Source organism: Manis pentadactyla, chromosome 3 (genome assembly GCF_030020395.1).
Source record: "Manis pentadactyla isolate mManPen7 chromosome 3, mManPen7.hap1, whole genome shotgun sequence".
NCBI lineage: Eukaryota > Metazoa > Chordata > Mammalia > Pholidota > Manidae > Manis > Manis pentadactyla.
The window spans coordinates 54396359-54413752 of record NC_080021.1 but is presented as its reverse complement, the minus strand read 5'-3'; the positions used below and the strand labels follow the sequence as shown (position 1 = coordinate 54413752).

Here is a 17394-nt window from a genome sequence, read left to right as displayed (position 1 = left end):
GGTTTAGCACTTACCATTATGCCTTGTTTACAAAATTTCAATTATTTACTGACATATTTTCCAAAAGAATTTTAATTCCGTTTAACACAAAATTGATTAACATCCCAAAAATTAACTAAGTTTGACATGTTGACTTACAATCCACTGATTTCCAATTTAATAGTCATATTAACCAACACAAACTTATTAATGTTTTGTAAATATAGTGGTTACATTATCTATACCTATATACTTATTTATTTTTGCTTTCTAGTCAATTACTTAATATCAATCTCAAACAAAAAAATACTTCTTAGTAGCTAATGGTTCTATTCAGATCTAATCACTGCTATTAAGATTTTTTTAGCTAGCATTGTTTGCTTTGCCAAATTACTGCCATTCTTATTTTTATATAGCAATTTTATTTTTCTATTGCTTACAATAATTTTATTAAAATTTTATGTTCTACCTTGATATGTTCAATGAAATATATAATTTGCCTAATTTTTGAAATCTTTCACATCCTAGTAAGTGGCATTTTAAATGATTTTTCTTCCTAAACTATCTTGTATTATACAATTTTCTGTGAAATTTTTCATATCACTCTTCTTATCATTGAGTGTAAATACTAAAAGCAAAATATTTTATGTCTTTAACTCTTCTAACACCCAAACTTGTAGTTAAAAAGGAAAATGGAAACTGGCTCTTTTATGGTGCCCTTACATGGTGCTATTGCCACAATATTATACTCATATCTGAGACACATAGTTTTAAAAAGCATAGAGAATAATTTTATGTGAATGTAATTAATATATTTTCACCTGTTTCATGAGTATGAAATTTTGCTTTTGCTCTGAATGTTATTCATAGCTGTAGTAAATGAATTGCACTATGAAATAGGACTGATGAAAGATCAAAATTTTAATATGGAGTGCTTTAATTTCTTTATAATCATTAAATTTTTAAATAAACATTGAACACATACTATTATAACACCAACATATTAAAACATACTATGTAGATTTATTAAAGTGTGCATTTAACAAAGGAAATCAGAATAACTTTTATTACATTTTTAAATAATAATGATGTTGCTGATATGCCTGGGAAGCTCCAAGCACTAATACATTTTTCTCTGCGAACAAGAGAATTATGATGTTTCTATTATTAGAGCCAGCCTAGCTAAGCTCTCAAACAAACTTCATTTACTTCATTTCAGAGATCAGAGTATTCTTCTCTTATTTAGTTTATGGTCCACCCATTCCTCCTATTCAGCCTAATGAATCAGAAAATACTTTGAACATAGTACTTAGGGGAGATTTGGCAGTCATCAAAACTACTTGAGTATGCTCCAGCAGCCTGTGCTAGTGGGAATGGGAAGAAGTTCGACCTCTGTGGAAAATACCTGAGGACTGATAACTAAACTAGATTTTTTTTCCCCATCCTATTTGACCCAGAAATTTAAGCACTTGGGTGAATTTATCCTTATTAAATTTGCCAAAGTGTTTATCTGAGGTATTTTTGTGATCTGAAAAAATTAGAAATATGCTAATATTCAACAAGAGAATGAAGAAAACAATGGTATAGCTTCATTACTATGCAACTACTTAAGTTATAGACAGTAAGATTACAATATAATGAATGGGTGTTGAAATAATAAGTAGTGTTACTTGGTATGTAGATTATGATGGCATTTTTTTTCTAACTTATAACTTCTTTTTCTAACTACTCTAACAAATGACAAAGAAAATATACCAAAATTTTAACAATAAATTTCTTCAGGCTGAGATTATACTTTTTTCCTTCATATGCATATACTACCATACACACACACACACACACACACACACACACACACACACACACCCTAAAACCTCTACTTTTAAAAAACTACATTTGGCTTATTTCAGGGGGCAGTTTGAAGCTTAAGAATTGAATTGCAACATAATTGTGATACTTCTATTTAGGAATAATAGAGATTCATCAAATATACCTGGTGATATCCCCAAGGCAAATAGACATCAAAAGATTTTTCAGAGAATAGTGTTCATGATGCTTAAGATCTACTGAAGAATTGTCACTGCCCTCATAGAGATGAGTTACATGTTTCTAAGTTGTGGATCATTTTCTGAAGAATAAATTCAGATTGCTTTTGGCATTCTTTTCTTTTATTTTGTCCAAGAAAAGATTCTTAAAATCATTCATTTATTTCAGTTGTTTTTCCCATTTTCTAATTATAAATCTAAGCAATTTTATACCAACTTGTTTAATTAAAGAAAGTATTCAAGTATATATAGATGAGTTAGAAGTATTTGGAAAATAACTGTCCTCTCGTGCATGCTAAGAAATTAACTGTATGCCCATTGGATTCTTAAAATATTCTTTAATGAATAATTCAGGTATCTTCCACCAAGATTTGTTCTCTAGTCTTAACTGGATATGATCTCTTTTTCTTTTCAGAATTTGCAACTTTAGTTTGTATATCTTGCCACATTTGCTAGGGTTGACCTTACCTTATAGGGCTTATTTGAGTGCTAGCTCTAGACTTCAGCAGATGATAACTCTTAGGGTATGATCTGTCTTTTCTCATTCATTTTTGTATCGCTTTTATCTTTTCCCAGGTTCTTGAATACAGTATGCATTAATATTGTAGGCTGACTTTCTTGAATATCTGGATATTTCTTGTTGTTATACTTGATTTTGTTCATATTTACTCAGTATGAGTTTCTGAATGAATCTAAAATTTATATTGGAAATTTAGGACCAGGAAATCAAGAGAAAGGTAGACTTTACTGCCCTGTTAATTTCATTTACTCCAAAAATGTTTTCTCTAAAATTCATGTTAATGTTGCCTTTAATTTATAATCACTGTATTCCTTTCAGATTCAAGGGTAGAAACCTCCGTCACACACAAATAAAAAGGCTATGTTTATTCTGAACCTATTCTTTATAATTTTATAGAGCATTCACCCTCTCAGTCTGCTATTTTCAGAATGAAAACCCTACTTTTAAATTAGTCCTCATATGGCAGCTATTTGAAATTTTTATTTGTTCTTCCTCTGAAATATACCTAGTATTTCCTTTGTAGGTTTCTTTCATTATTTTCTGGGACCAAAAACATACCTCCAAAATACACATACAGCCAAATATTTCTGATGTACTCTTACCTGTATACTTTTTTGGTATCATTAATATACAATTACACGAGCAACATTGTGGTTACTAGATTCCCCCCATTATTAAGTCCCCACCACAAACCCCATTGCAGTCACTGTCCATCAGCATAGTAAGATGCTATAGAATCACTACTTGTCTTCTCTGTGCTATACTGACTTTCCCGTGTCCCCCCACTACATTATGTATGCTAATTGTAATGCCTTTTATTCCCCTTCTCCCTCCCTTGCCACCAACCACCACCCCCCTGTATTTTTAAAAGACCAGAGCCCTGTTAGCCTTTTGGTTGAAGAAACCCATTAAAATATTGTTTTAATTTTAATTAACTAAAATTTAAAATTCAGTACCTCAATCACACTAGCAACATTTTAAGTCCTTATGAGTCACAGAGGTTATTGACTACCATTTTTGGATAGACCAGATATAAATGGTTTCCATCATTACAGAAAGTTCTGTGGGGCAGCAGTTGTTTACAGCTTATCTTCTATGAAGCAGCAGTTTTGACAGACACTTAACACTAGCTCTTTTTAAACTTCTAACTTAAAAACAAAACAACAAGTTTTAGGCTTTGGTAGCATTTTCATTGAAGAATTCATTTTTCCTTTGTCATTTGTTTTGTACTTATATGTCTCCTTAATTGTTCTCCATTTTTTTGTTCTTAGAAAGTAGACATTTTCCAATGCCTGAAATCTCCTGATTTTCCTCTTTATTTGATTATGATGTCTGGATGTGGGTACTTTCTTTATTCTGCCTGTGGTTCAATGAGATTCTTGGATCTGGGAAATCATATAATTTTCATCAAATTTGGAAGATTTTTGGCCATTATTTTTTTTTGGATATTTTTGCCCCCTGGAACACTGTATATGGGTGTTAAACAGCTTGATATGTCATATAACTCCATGAGGCTCTGTTTATTTTTTCAGTGTTTTATTTCTATGATACATCTTGGATATTTAGTATTTCTACAGCTTCAAATCCAGAAATCTGTTCTTCTGCAGAGTCTTATCACCTATAGTATCTATCTATGAGGTATATTGTTTTATCTTAAGTGTTGTAGTTTTCATTTTAGATGTTCCATTTGATTCTCTTTTATATCTTTAATTTTTCTTCTGGTTAGGGATCATATTTTCTGATTCTTGGGATGCTAGGAGTTTCTGATTGGATGCTAAAGATTTTGTATGTTGTTGAGTGTCTGAGTTCTCTGTTTTTGAAGAATTATTGTGCTTTGTTCTGATAGACATTTAGGTTGCTTTTGGTTTGATCATCTTGGGACTTTATGTTTTGTTAGGGTGTCCCCAGAGTGCCTGTTACTATAGGGATCATTTACCCCCATTACGAAGGCCAGGCTCTTCTCATGTCTACACTCAGTGTTCCAGGGAGCCAGCTTGGACACTGCCCTGTTACTGGGAGAAACTTGAATAATTCTCAGGCTTTTGTGGGTCTGGGAACTGTTCAGCTCACAACTTTCCAATAACTTTTTAACCATCCTTATGGAAGTTCATCTTTGCATGGATATCCTAGAAGTCAACAGAGATTCAAGGGACCCTAAGACAATTTTTGGAGTTACTTTTCTGGAAAGCTATCTTCTCCCAAGAAATGTGCATTACAAATTTCTACCTCCTCGGACACCCTGAATGGAGTTCCAGTGCCTCAACTCAGTTGTTTCATCTATATTAGCCTGGTTTTTTCCAGTTGTTTGCATCAGGAGGGTTCATTTAACCACTGTTATTCCATCATGGCTGAAGTGGAATCCTTCAACCAATTGAAGATTCTCATAATAGAGAACCACAAGCTAAACATTACACTATGACTTAAAGCTTGATTTTGCAGAGAATGTTGAAATACAGCACTATAACAAAGGTATTTCATTATTACAAATGCAGAAACTGGCAAGTCAGTCTTTGTGAGAGAGAGATACACATTGATATTAAGGTGATTAAGAGTCAAGAAGTACAGTTACACAATTGGCAGTTTTGAGCTACAGTTATGAGAATCATCTACATAGAGTGAAAGAACACAGTCAGAGAGAACATGTTGACAAGTGAGAATTCAGAGGACAACTGTGCCCTCATATTAAATTTGACTCAGGGTCAGTCACTGTCTGAGACACACCACTGGTCTCTATTAGCCATGGGTCTGACCCAATCTAAAAATTCTTGTTTTGCATTTTAACCAACTTATTCCTATCCAGGAAATAAAACATCAACCATAAGAATTGTTTATTCTTGAAAGTAACTCTATGATATTTCTAAAAATATTTATCATATAGAAGCAAAAATAAAATGATATTATTTGTATGGATTGTATTACTAATGTTGACCTGGCCTGGAGTGGTAAAAAGGATAACCATCATTCCATACAGAGCCAAAAAATGGATATTTAGTTTATTTTCCCCCTCAGTGTGATCAAAATACACTGGATTATACGAAGAAGCTGATTGTTAATTTAAATATATGTATATATGTATGTATATATATATATTATACCCCTCGGTTTTCTTGTTTCAGTTGATTCCTAGAGCATTTGTCTTGATGTATGCAATAGCTCAAATTGCAAAATAAATAAAGTTGCCTGCTTCCTTTTCATTCAACCCTAACCTTGAATAATTCATAAAGAAACTACTTAAATGTAGCTAAACTGAAACAAAACCATCAGCAATATAGCCCTTGTTTTTAATGATGCCATACTCTTATTTTTATGGGAATAACTAAATGTTTATGAAGTCAACCTTCACTATAAGGAAATGTATATAATGTTGAGTATCCAACATTTAGTAAAATTTTAATAATCCAAGATGTAATAATTAACAGCCTAATTTGAAACATTTTTATGTTATTTGGTTGCTCTTGACTTCAGAAGTAGCTGGTTTAAATGCATAGTGAGTCAATTTTCAAGAGTATTCAATCTACATGCTGTTTAGACATCACTTTAATGCTCAATTTAGAAATGGCATTTAAAGTTATTTTTAAAAAATAAGATGCAGTTATTTTTATTGCTATAAGATTTTAACAGAGATTCTTAGTATAAAAATATAGACAGAGTATATTGTCACAGATAAAATGTATTAATTAGCTTATGTTCAACAATGATCATCAGTGTCAGAGATTGTATTCTTTTTGAAATTTTAGTTTAATCATATTGGTTTCTTTATATTCTTTGGCAAATTAGAAGATGATACTTGGCTAAAAAAAAAAGTTGCTTAATAAAAATTGGTGAATGAGTGAATGAATGAACAAATGAATTTTTAAAGCCTTAAAAAAAAAACAAATCTGTAAGTGCTGAAGCACTTATAAATAAATAGAAGTTTCATTGAGTTTAATTTAGCACAACACTCTGCCAAGCTTAGAAAATAGTTTTTATAAATACTAGCAGTCCTTAGGCAACACAGGAGCCCTTAGTTAAGTGAATGACAAACGAGGTTGAGAATAGAAATTTCAAAACAGATATTCAGAGTACTGGTTTCTGGATCTTGATGAAAACACATGCTGCTTTTTTTTTTTGAAACTGACATTTAATAGTTCAGTTAAAGAGAATGTACAGAATTAATTCTGGTTAAAGCCCTTATTTTCAAAATCATGTTTTTCTTACATTAGTTTTCTAATTAAAGTTTTAACACCTTTTTTCTCTTCCACAGCATTTAATGGAATGAATTGTTGGTTTCTGGTAGCGAAACATTGATAATGAAATAGCCAATATCTACCTATTATAGAAAACATAGAGGTAAAAATGCATGTTCTCAACAATAAATGGAAGTTATGTTATTATATTCCATCATCAGACGTTAACCATATTGGATTTTCTTTTTCATTGATAGAATAAGGTGTCTTATTTCTCAGGAGTTCCTCTGAATAAATCATAGATTCAAAAATAAAAACAATCACAGAAGGTTTAGTCAGTATGTGGGGCTACATTTTGGATAAATAAATCAGGCATTTATTTATAACTATATAATAAGTGGTTTTAAGTATTTTCCTACTGCATTGTGCAATGCAATGTTCAACTTTTGTATTACTAAATTTTCTTCTCAAGAAAATCCGTAATACTTAGGGATTTGAGGTTACCTGGTACACTATTGAAAAACTGTTAAAAGCCAGTGGTATCCATTCAATCTAATTATTTTCCTCTTGATTGTTTGTTTGTTTGTTTAAGGATTAAAACAGGGTGAGCCCACCATGACTGGCAAAACACAGACCAGCAATGTCACCAATAAGAATGACCCCAAGTCAATCAACTCCCGTGTTTTCATCGGCAATCTAAATACAGCCATTGTCAAGAAAGTTGACATTGAAGCCATTTTCTCAAAGTATGGAAAAATAGTTGGATGTTCAGTTCACAAAGGTTATGCATTTGTACAGTACATGAGTGAGCGCCATGCAAGAGCTGCAGTTGCTGGAGAAAATGCCAGGATCATCGCAGGCCAACCACTTGGTAAGTCATGAATAGTTATGGATTTCACACTAGTGTTCTACTCTCCGCACATATCTGCATGTGGTATTGTTTAAAAGCCAGCACCGTAATATCTATCTCTTATTTAACCAATTATAGTGCTTGTATATTGCAATTTATATTATTTTCTTGTCCTCATATTGTTCTACATGTGTCTTATTTTCTCTATAAATTTATAAAACAAATCAAGTCTGCTTTGTAGTACTTGCTACCCCCAGCAATCCTAATAGGCACAGGCAAATAAAAAATGTGCATCATATTTAACTATATTTGACTTGGAATGGTGTCTACCTTCTAGGAACATTATGGTAAGAAAAAAGTGATAACAAAATTACTTTTTTTTTAATACTTACAGCATTTGCTCTGAGGGGGCTAATGCATTTTTCTCATTTCCTGTTTTTATTTGGGGAGAAGGGATAGAAAATAGCAGAAGGAAGTAAACCTTGATACCTGGAAAAGGAATATAACTCACTTTTTCTTGTCTAGTCAAGAATCTGTTCAATCATGTGCAATAATCAGATTATGTCTAATGTCAGAGGAATAATACAGTTTTTTCGAAGAAAAGAGAGGAATATAGTTTGAGGTAAAATGAAGATGTTGCTGGGCAGCCCCACCTGGGGAGGTATCTCAAAATCTTTACCCAGAAGGAGAAGAAAAGGTTCTTGACTCTGATCTGGAAAGAATTCGCGATCAAGACAAACAACTGCAAGCAAGAAAGCAAATTATTAAAGCAAAAGTAGTAAAGTGAAGAAGACACTTTCCACCTGTGGTGGATGCCCGTGGGGTCTTGTCTTTGTCACAAAAAGGAATTCAGAGACAAAGCAGAGTGGGCTTAAGCAGCAAAACGTTTAGAGACAGTACACACTCAGGAGGGAGGGGAACCTCAGGGAGGAGGTGTGCTTAAGGGTTTTGGGCTTGGGGTTTTATAGGTCCTTTTGAGTAGGGGTGGGTATAAGGCATGATGTATACAAGTGATTAGTAAGTCATTTGAAGTTTTGTCTTACAAATAGGGTCATTTAGGTTGACAGTTGATTCGGATCTGAGCATTTTTTACCCAGGTAGTTTTGTTTACAGCGGGAGGTCTGTCTCTCTGTCCTGGTTACAATGTTACTTAATTGATGAAGGCGACTGGAAGAAGAGGAAGCATATAGAACAAGTTAAAGAATAAACTGGCTAAGTAGATTTATTTTTTGCAGGCTAAGTAGATTTTACAATGGTATGACCTTTGCCCCACTTCCCTGCTCTATATCAAAAATAATTAAGAGAAAATATTTTGTAGTAAATATGTAGATTTTTAAAAAAGAATTAAACAACCTATCTTTTTACATAAGGAAAATGTATAATTAATACATCAGTGATTCTTAATTTATATCTTCTGTCCAAATTTATATACTAAAATGATTGTATAATATCTTCTCTGGACTGTCCAACAGGTACCTCAGCTTTACCTGCCTGTTACAAAACTTGATTTTTCATACCCCCTACATCTTCCACCCCCATCACAGGCTTCTCATTTATCCAGTTTTCCAAACAAAAACCTAGGTTTCAACCTTGATTCTTCTTTTCTCCCCGTATCCCAAATATAGTTCATCATCATGTTTCTTGCTGTCAGTATATCCCAAACATGAACACCTTTTAAATCTGTACCCATAGCCATCTGATATGTGCCTCCAGTAAGTCTCAGGAAGACTACTGCCATAAACCCCTAACTGGTCTGCCTCTTTCCACTCTTGCCAGAGTATCTTTTTAAAAATATAAATGAGATTATGCCATCATGCTGTTCTTAGACCTCTAATGCCTTTCCACCTCACCCAGACTAAGATTTATGTTCTACACCACACCTACAATGCCCCACACTATCATCTCTTCGACTCCATCTCATCCTTTTCTCTGCCTCTTGCATCACTTCAGTATTGCTGGCCGTCTCGATATGCCTCGAGCATTCCAGCACTGTCCTGCCTCAGAGACTTGGACTTGCTGTTCGCTCTGCACACAAGACAAGTCTTTGTCAGTTATTTGTACCTGGCATTATTGTGGGCTGTGCTCAAAGTTTGCTTCCCGAGGGAGGCTTTTCCTGGCACTTGTTTGAAATAGAAGGGTCTTCAGCCCTCTTGACACTATCTAGTCCATTACTGTACTTCATACTTTTTTCATAGTCCTCATCAGTATCTGGAATTACTTATTAATTTATGATGTTACCTCTATTACATTCACAGACATAAAGATGAAGGAGCATATAAAAGGAACAACCTAAAGCATAAACAAATCAAGTTAGAAGAGTGTTAAAAAATGTACTACTGAGTTATATAACATAGTTACGAAAAATTGGGGGGAAAGGATGGAATTCAATAAAATGAAAGTAAAGTCTGAGGGAACAGTCTTGAGGGGAAAAATAAAAGATGTTTTACATACGTACTTCCTATAGGTGTGCAAATAATCATTACAAAAGAGGAATATCGTTTTTATTTACATTTTTCCAATTCATTTTTCTGTATTTTAGAGAAAGGTAATCCTTCCCAAAAGACATTAGTAAGTCTTTATTCATCCCTTTCTGTTTTCCATAATGTCTCCTTTCTAATTGTTTACTTTGATATGGAAATTTTCTGGCCAGTTTTGCTTTTCTTTCTAAGTTAAAATTCTAATTTCAGGGCTACATCTAAGCCAATATCAGAGAAATATCCATTTATCACCTGTATCCTAATTGCTATGAATCCAGCACAGATTTTTATAAATGCATTTTATTATTATTTTTAAAAATTAATTGTCAATGAAAGTTCAGTTAAAAGTCCAAGCCACATATTAATGAATATAGTTAATCTTCTAGAGTCCTGTATCTCTTACTGGTCAGTTGATTACTATCCTTTTGAGAAAAATGCAATGAGGAAGGAGAATTATGTACATAAAAAATTTAGAGCCTTACTTAGAGATTGAGAAAACCAAAGAAAAAAATGGTGGCATCAAATCTGAGAGGCACAGAATTAAATTGTGCTTCTAATGAGATACTATTTCTCATTCCCTGTCATTCATTCTCAGATCTTCTTTTGGTTGTATCCTCACGTTAATCTCTGGAGCATATATCTTAATCAGCCATAATCACCTTTTGTCTGAATCCAAGTTAAAGACTTTACTCTTTGAGTTGAAATCCAGTCTTTCACTACTTGTGTCTAAGTTAAATATCTTTCTTACAAAGCAGGAGTTTTAATAACAACTAACTTTGTTTTTCAAGTCAAGGGTATGAAGGTACTCACCTTTTCTTAAACTGTATTACTAGAAATTCAGGCAAATGCCTGTCTTCCAATTGTTTCTTTTAAGGAGCTGGTTCCTTAGTCAAGTCCTGAAGAAGAATTTTAGTGTTTTCAGGAGGTATATCCACTTCTGGCTTTAAATACTGTACCTTTGTTTTTTATAACAGGGGTAAATTTAGGTTTAGGGAAACTGCTTGCTTCTTGAACTTTTTGATACTCACATAAACCCTTTATGATTTACAGCCCCTGCTAACTCCTACAAGCCCTTAATTTGAAGAGGATTGATTATGGATCAAATAATAGACCCTTGTCAAATGAAATTGATATTAGCCTCATGTTCCATAACCTACTAAGCATTATTCTTTCTCTTTAGAAGGAAATTAATATTGATCAAACCATGCACTGGGTTAGGACTTTACCTGTATTATCTTATTTCATCTCAGTGCATATTTAAGAATCTTATAAATAAAAATGGACTTTTCATATCACTATATGTTTAGAAGTCTTTATATACAATTTAGAAATTAAACATCAGTAGTACCAGAAAAGAGTTAAACATCCAAATGTGAGTTCTTATGGTTCTATTGAGATGATAGATGTACCCTTAATCTAAGAAAAGGCTAGGCATGTGATAAAACCTAACATTTATTAAGTGCAAAGTATTAAAAATATTGGAAAGGAAGAAATTCCTCTACCCCTTGAGGTATTTTTAGCTGGTTTAAGAGTTAAACTGACATAAAACAGATTAACAGGAGAAAAAAAAAGTTTCATTACATGGATTCCAAAGACAGGGAAAATGAAGTGTGTGTGTGACGTGAGCAGGTCAGGAAGTATGGATCCACGGGGCGATGGAGTAATGAACTTAACACTCTTAACGTTGCACGAATCACACGGTTTATTTTGGACTCTCCTTTCACACAACACTCAAAGAGGAGAATCACACATCAGGGATCAATACATCTCATAGCGGTCACAACAGATAATTCGGGTCTCGGCCGTCCCAATCAGCATCTTATCCGTCCCAAGGCGATGCAGCAGAGTCAGTTCCAGTGGTGGAGCGACATATCCGTGATGGAGCAGGAGCGTGGGCTGTCGTCTGGTGTTAGGGACCTCTGGGACGAGCTTGCCGCAGGGGCCCTGTGTCCAGTCCCTTATATAGGTCCAGTCCGTCCATCCTGGGATCGGAGATGAGGGGGGACAGTCCACATCTGGGTCTGTCGTTCACCGGCAGGCCTTTTAGGGTGGGGTATGTCTACAGAGGCTGTTGGCCCTGAAGCAGGCAAGCCTGACATAAGTAACCCCATATTAAGTGCCCACATCAATATGTCATCCTGAGCTAAGGAGACAGAGTAGGGGTCTGGGATTTCAAAGAAAAAGGGAAGCAATTCACAGAAATATGAAGGAGGAAGTGACTGGTAAATGAATGGTTGCTGGGCCACAGAAACAATGGGACACAGGAATTTCAGCAGACTTTGCCACATTCCTCCTTGTCTACCACCGCTAGGTTGTATTATATGTAGTTATATGTGGCAATAGCTCTCTTACTTGAACAGTTCTGCTGTCTAAATTCTTTTTATTCCGTTGCAGTGGTGGAGGTCAAAGTTTCTGAGTTTTTTGGACCTTAACTGTGTTCAGCTCAACATAATCCGTTTGTCACAGTGGCACATCTTGGGCTGGCTGCCCTCGGCCCCACGATAGCTATTTGATTTTCTCAAGAAAAGGGGACACTGACAGGTTTTAAGTTAGGAAGTGACCTGTTAAAATGTCTTTTGCTGAAAGAATAGTGCATTAGCAGTTTAATGGATGGATTAGTGTGATATAAAACTATAAACAGGGACGTGCTGTTCCTACAGAGAGTCGAAGTTTCAAATTAAGGAAATGAAGAAGGAAAAATGAGGTGAGGAGGTAAGAGCAGTAAGATTTACTAACTAGTTGGCATAAAGGTTGAGACAAAAAGAGAAGAATCAATAATGGTTCCCATATTTCTGGGTGGAATTTTCAGTTGGAAAGTCACAGATCAGTAGGATGATGGAGAATGATTTCCTAAGGGAAATAGCTTTTTGTGTAGGACAGTGAGCTCAGGAGTGAATAGATATATTAAGGTAAATGTATTAATGCGCATGACTGAGCATATCCAGATATATGTATCTAATAGAATCTTGGATAGCCAGGTCCAAACTGAGAGAGATTTGGACCAAGAGTAGAAATTTATGAGTCATCAATAAAGATAATACTAAAGCTATAGAAATGGATAAGCTCACCCAGGGAAAGTATATAGAGTGAAAAGAAGATTGGCTGAAGATAGATCATAGAGAAATATTTGGGTCAATAAAAAGAGGAAGCTTTCTGATAAGCCTTCTTAAAAGCTAAATCCAAACTATTTTCTGTACAGCTATTTCATCCCCAACTCTAAGCTGTATTTACTATGGCCTTCCTAAACTTCCTGTATTGGATTGCTGCTTCTTAGCTGTAGAATCCTGAAGTCACTTCCCTTAAACTACTACTGATTCCAAATTTCCAGGGCCATACCTGCAAATGTTCCAAAAGGTTCTAATATTTAAAAATCTCATTTATGGGCACTTAACTACATTATCTTTAAGGCCTAAGTTTCTTTCCACACCAGTGTTTCTATAACCAGAGTCATCTGTCCAGCTGAGTAGCAGAGAAAACTTTACCTGCCTTGCCAAGTTTCATTGCCTGCCTTTAATAAAACCTTTGATACAAATAGAAATGCTCCTCTGATCAGTGGCAATTCAGTCATTACAGACCCAGTCAAGAAGATTTTACTCAACTGACTACAGTAGTACACCTGAAAATTTATGAACAATCATTCCACATATCTGTATTATAAAATATTCTGTATCTTTCTAGAGGAAACATCTTTTACCATGAAATTACCAAATTCTGATTTGAAATTTTGATTAAGTATATATTTTACATCCTTTCCAAATTAATCTAAGATGAGAAATCATTTTAAAAATTGCTGAATTCTACCTTAAAAATACAGTGCCTTCAGTAACCTGCTGAGAAATTGAAGCTGAAAATACTTAAACACTACTCTGGATTTTGAAAGTAGATCACACTGTAAGGTCTTAAGTTCTCTCCCCAGTATTTTTTCTTCTTACTTATTTTTTGTCAGATTTTATGCTCATAAAGAATCCTAAATTCTATACCATAACACATGAAAGGGCACCTTGAATTTGTTCCATGGTCTATCCATTTTATCAGCACAATAATGAACCTAAGGAGTGTTTTATTGAATGCAAATTTGTTTCCTGATGTGATTTCCTATAAAGGCATATATCATATAAAATAATAATTAACTGGTATTTTTCTCTTGGTGTTAGACTCCTCCGTGTTTATTAATTTAGAGCAATTACACAAAACAAACAAAAATACTTCTTCCCTCAAACTGCAAAGAATGTCTTTAGCTCCCTTTTTTTTAGACTATAATCCAGGCATGTCCTAGACCTATGAGATACACATATTTGTTTTGTGGTGTCCTCCTTTCCCTTTTTTATGCATTTTCTTTAAATTTATACCTTCATTTCTCAATTTGCAGTCCACTCATTCAAACTTTGGTGGCATGTGACTTCATGCCAGGCTGTGTCCCCAAGCTGTGACACATGTTTCAAAATCATCTTCTCTTGTTTTCCCATTAATGCCTCCTCCTCTTATTTGCAGGTCACATTTGGCTTAATTTCAAATAAACTGGGTGGAGAGATGGGCAAGCACCCATCACAGCTACCCTGCAGGTATCACATAGAGAAGAAAAGTTGGCTGTAACTCAATTTAGTTGCTTTTATCCATTTTCATGTTTTAGCACATCTTTTGAACCACAATAGGAAAAAGATACCCTATTTTTATCCCTGGCTTCCTGCCTTAGATTTGTAATGGAGAATTGCTAAACCTTCTATTAGAAAACAACAGTTGATTGCATTTTAATCCACATTACTCAGGGATTCTTTAAAAAATCAGAATCTAGGTGTGCAATTATTCAGGAAAATTTTTGTAAATAACACAATTTCTGTAATGTAAAGCTTCTTATAAAAATATCTCAAATTGGTTCATTAAAAAATTTAAATTTAAAAAGGTGAAACATTAATGTATCTTTCTTACTATTTCCTTGAGTTTGGATTTTAAGTTTTGTTAATAGTGGAATATTATTACATTTATTAATCTAAATTCAGTCAATGGACCTTTCTCAGGTTATATGAAAGGTGCACCAAACTTTTTAAATGTTTAAAAGAATTCTTATGAGCAGTCACACATAAAGAGTCCTTGAAAGAAAAAAGAGGGGCTAGATGAAAGAAAAAGAGGGGATGTGAACTCAACAGTCCAAGCAGGTTTATTGTTAAACCTGAGAGGGACCCCTCTGTTCTGGCCAGCAGAACAAAGGAAAAAAGAATCTCCAACAGGCCTGGAGGCTTTTTATGGCCAGGTTTTTCAGCGAGCTTTTGGAAGGAAGGGGTTAGGGGTAAGGGGGGCTTGTGGCTTTCTGACGTGTCCCCTGGAGAATGCTTCTAGCCTAGGTAACATGACACCTAGATCTCGTCTCTCTGAGGTGGCAGGTGGGCTTATTCAAAAAGGTGGTACTCCTGTCCGGATTCTACCAGTCCTTTTGAACCAAAATAACAGGTAGGGGTTGGAAACTAAGTCTAGATCACTGCCAATTATTGATTACAATGGCTTGATTACACATAGGCCATAAAAAAATGGGTAATGTCTTTATTTTTAGATTATTTCACTATTACAATGCTTGCAAAAGAGATAGTTTATTAACTTAAAAAGTCAGGTATTAATAGTAGGAGGAACCCAACACTAAAAAATAATTAATCTATAGAAATAATTCTTGCACTAAAACCCTGCTGTTGAAGAACAAAGTCTAGCTTAGAAGAAGAATACATAAAATAGAGAAATTTATTTCATTACATTATAAATGTCTTGCAAATGCTGAAGGAATTCAAAGAGGGAGCATGATAAATAGGGATTGTTAATTTTAAAATAAACCTGGTAAATAGTCTTGATCGTGACCATGAAAACAATACTGGCAATGCACTGGGGAGAAGATACTGGAAAGCAATACTAAGAAAGGACAAAGAAGAAAACAAACAAGTGTTTGTAGCAATCCAGCAAGCACATCCTAGGAGTAACGGGCTTCCAATGTGTTTTTATCTTCAGCTACAATTTTGCAACCAGAGTAACCTTTTCAAAATACTGATCTAATCATCTCATTCTTTGATAACAACTTTCAGTGATTTCTCATTGTTCTCAGGAAAAAAGACTGAAACCCTTTCTGTGACCTACAAATTTCTATATGATTTGTTTGCTGCTCATCTGCAGAGTGACATCCTTGCACTCTCAGCCTTAGCTGGTGCTCCATCTAACTTGATTCCTTTCAGTTCTTTGAATAAATCATCTTCTTTCCCTCAGCAGGTCCTCTTCACATGCTTTTTGACTGTGTGCAATGTCCTTCTCTGCTAAGCTACCTACCACCTCACCTCACTTCCCCACTTCTTCACTTCCTTCACTTGACTGATCATCCTTCAGATCTCAGGTCAAATATCATTACTTTAATGAAGCCTACTTTGACCCTTCAAACCTAGTTGGAATGTTTTTCTTCTCTTTCTAGCATGTATCTTCTTTTCAAAGATATTTTTATATGTATTATTTTGCAATTGCCATCTACTCCTTCTCCCTCTAGGCTAAGTTCCTTGAGAACATTGTTTGTCTGTGTTTATATTAATCTTCTTAGCACCTAGTAGAGTGCTTATCCTCCCATGTCAAATGTTCAGTAGGAATGTGCCGGAAGAACGGTTTGGGGGTTGAAGAAATGGATGGATTTCACTAAACGGCCTTTTCTCCCTCACTGAAAAGAGCACCACAAGATGAAGACAGTGTCAACCAAAGACAGGCAAAGTTGTAAAGCATTTAATTGCTTTTATTTGGGATCTTAGGGATTGCAATCCAGGAGACACAGATTTAGGGAGCAACCCAAATTGTGCTCTGAATTGTTGACAAAGTTGAGGGTTTTTAAGGTAAACAGGAGGAAGTTAATTCATTTGCATAAGTTGTTTTGACTGTTTCATGATTGGAGGCAGCAGAGAAGTTTGCACATTATTCAGCTGCTGATTGACTGCTATGACCAGAGTCAGGCAAGTGTCCATAGAAGTCCGTAACAAATGGCAGACTCAAGAATTTGCAGACCCCCTTTCCTTAATGGCCTCCTGGCTCTATTTTAGTTGTTTCTCTTAGCTGTGCTGACTCCATTTTGACTTTAGTCTGTCCCATTTCACAGCCAAAAGGAAGGAGAAGGAGGAAGAGGGGGAGGAGGAGGAAGACCGAGGAAGGGGTTGTTGCAAGTTCCCTGGAAGTGAGTAGCAACCTTTCGGGATCACTGTAAAGAGAAGGCATTGCATCTCCTGGTAGGGCAACTAGGTTCTTAGTCTCTCTGAAGTCAGATACCCCAGAAGTAGCTCTTCAATAGTCCTGACTTAATGTTTTTCTAAATATAATCCAATCTTTAATAAGCATCAAATATTAACACATG

General features: G+C 34.8%; 1 protein-coding gene across 14 annotated transcripts in view; it reads left to right on the top strand.

Annotated features, from left to right (window-relative positions):
- Positions 1-17394, top strand: part of RALYL (RALY RNA binding protein like) — a 772833-nt gene that overhangs the window by 323513 nt on the left and 431926 nt on the right. For all 14 annotated transcript variants that reach the window (XM_057497924.1, XM_057497929.1, XM_057497922.1 and 11 more), the window contains one exon: positions 7303-7581. In XM_057497924.1, the coding sequence (XP_057353907.1) occupies positions 7326-7581 (256 nt within the window). In that variant the 5' untranslated portion in view covers positions 7303-7325. The remainder of the gene's footprint in view (positions 1-7302; positions 7582-17394) is intronic.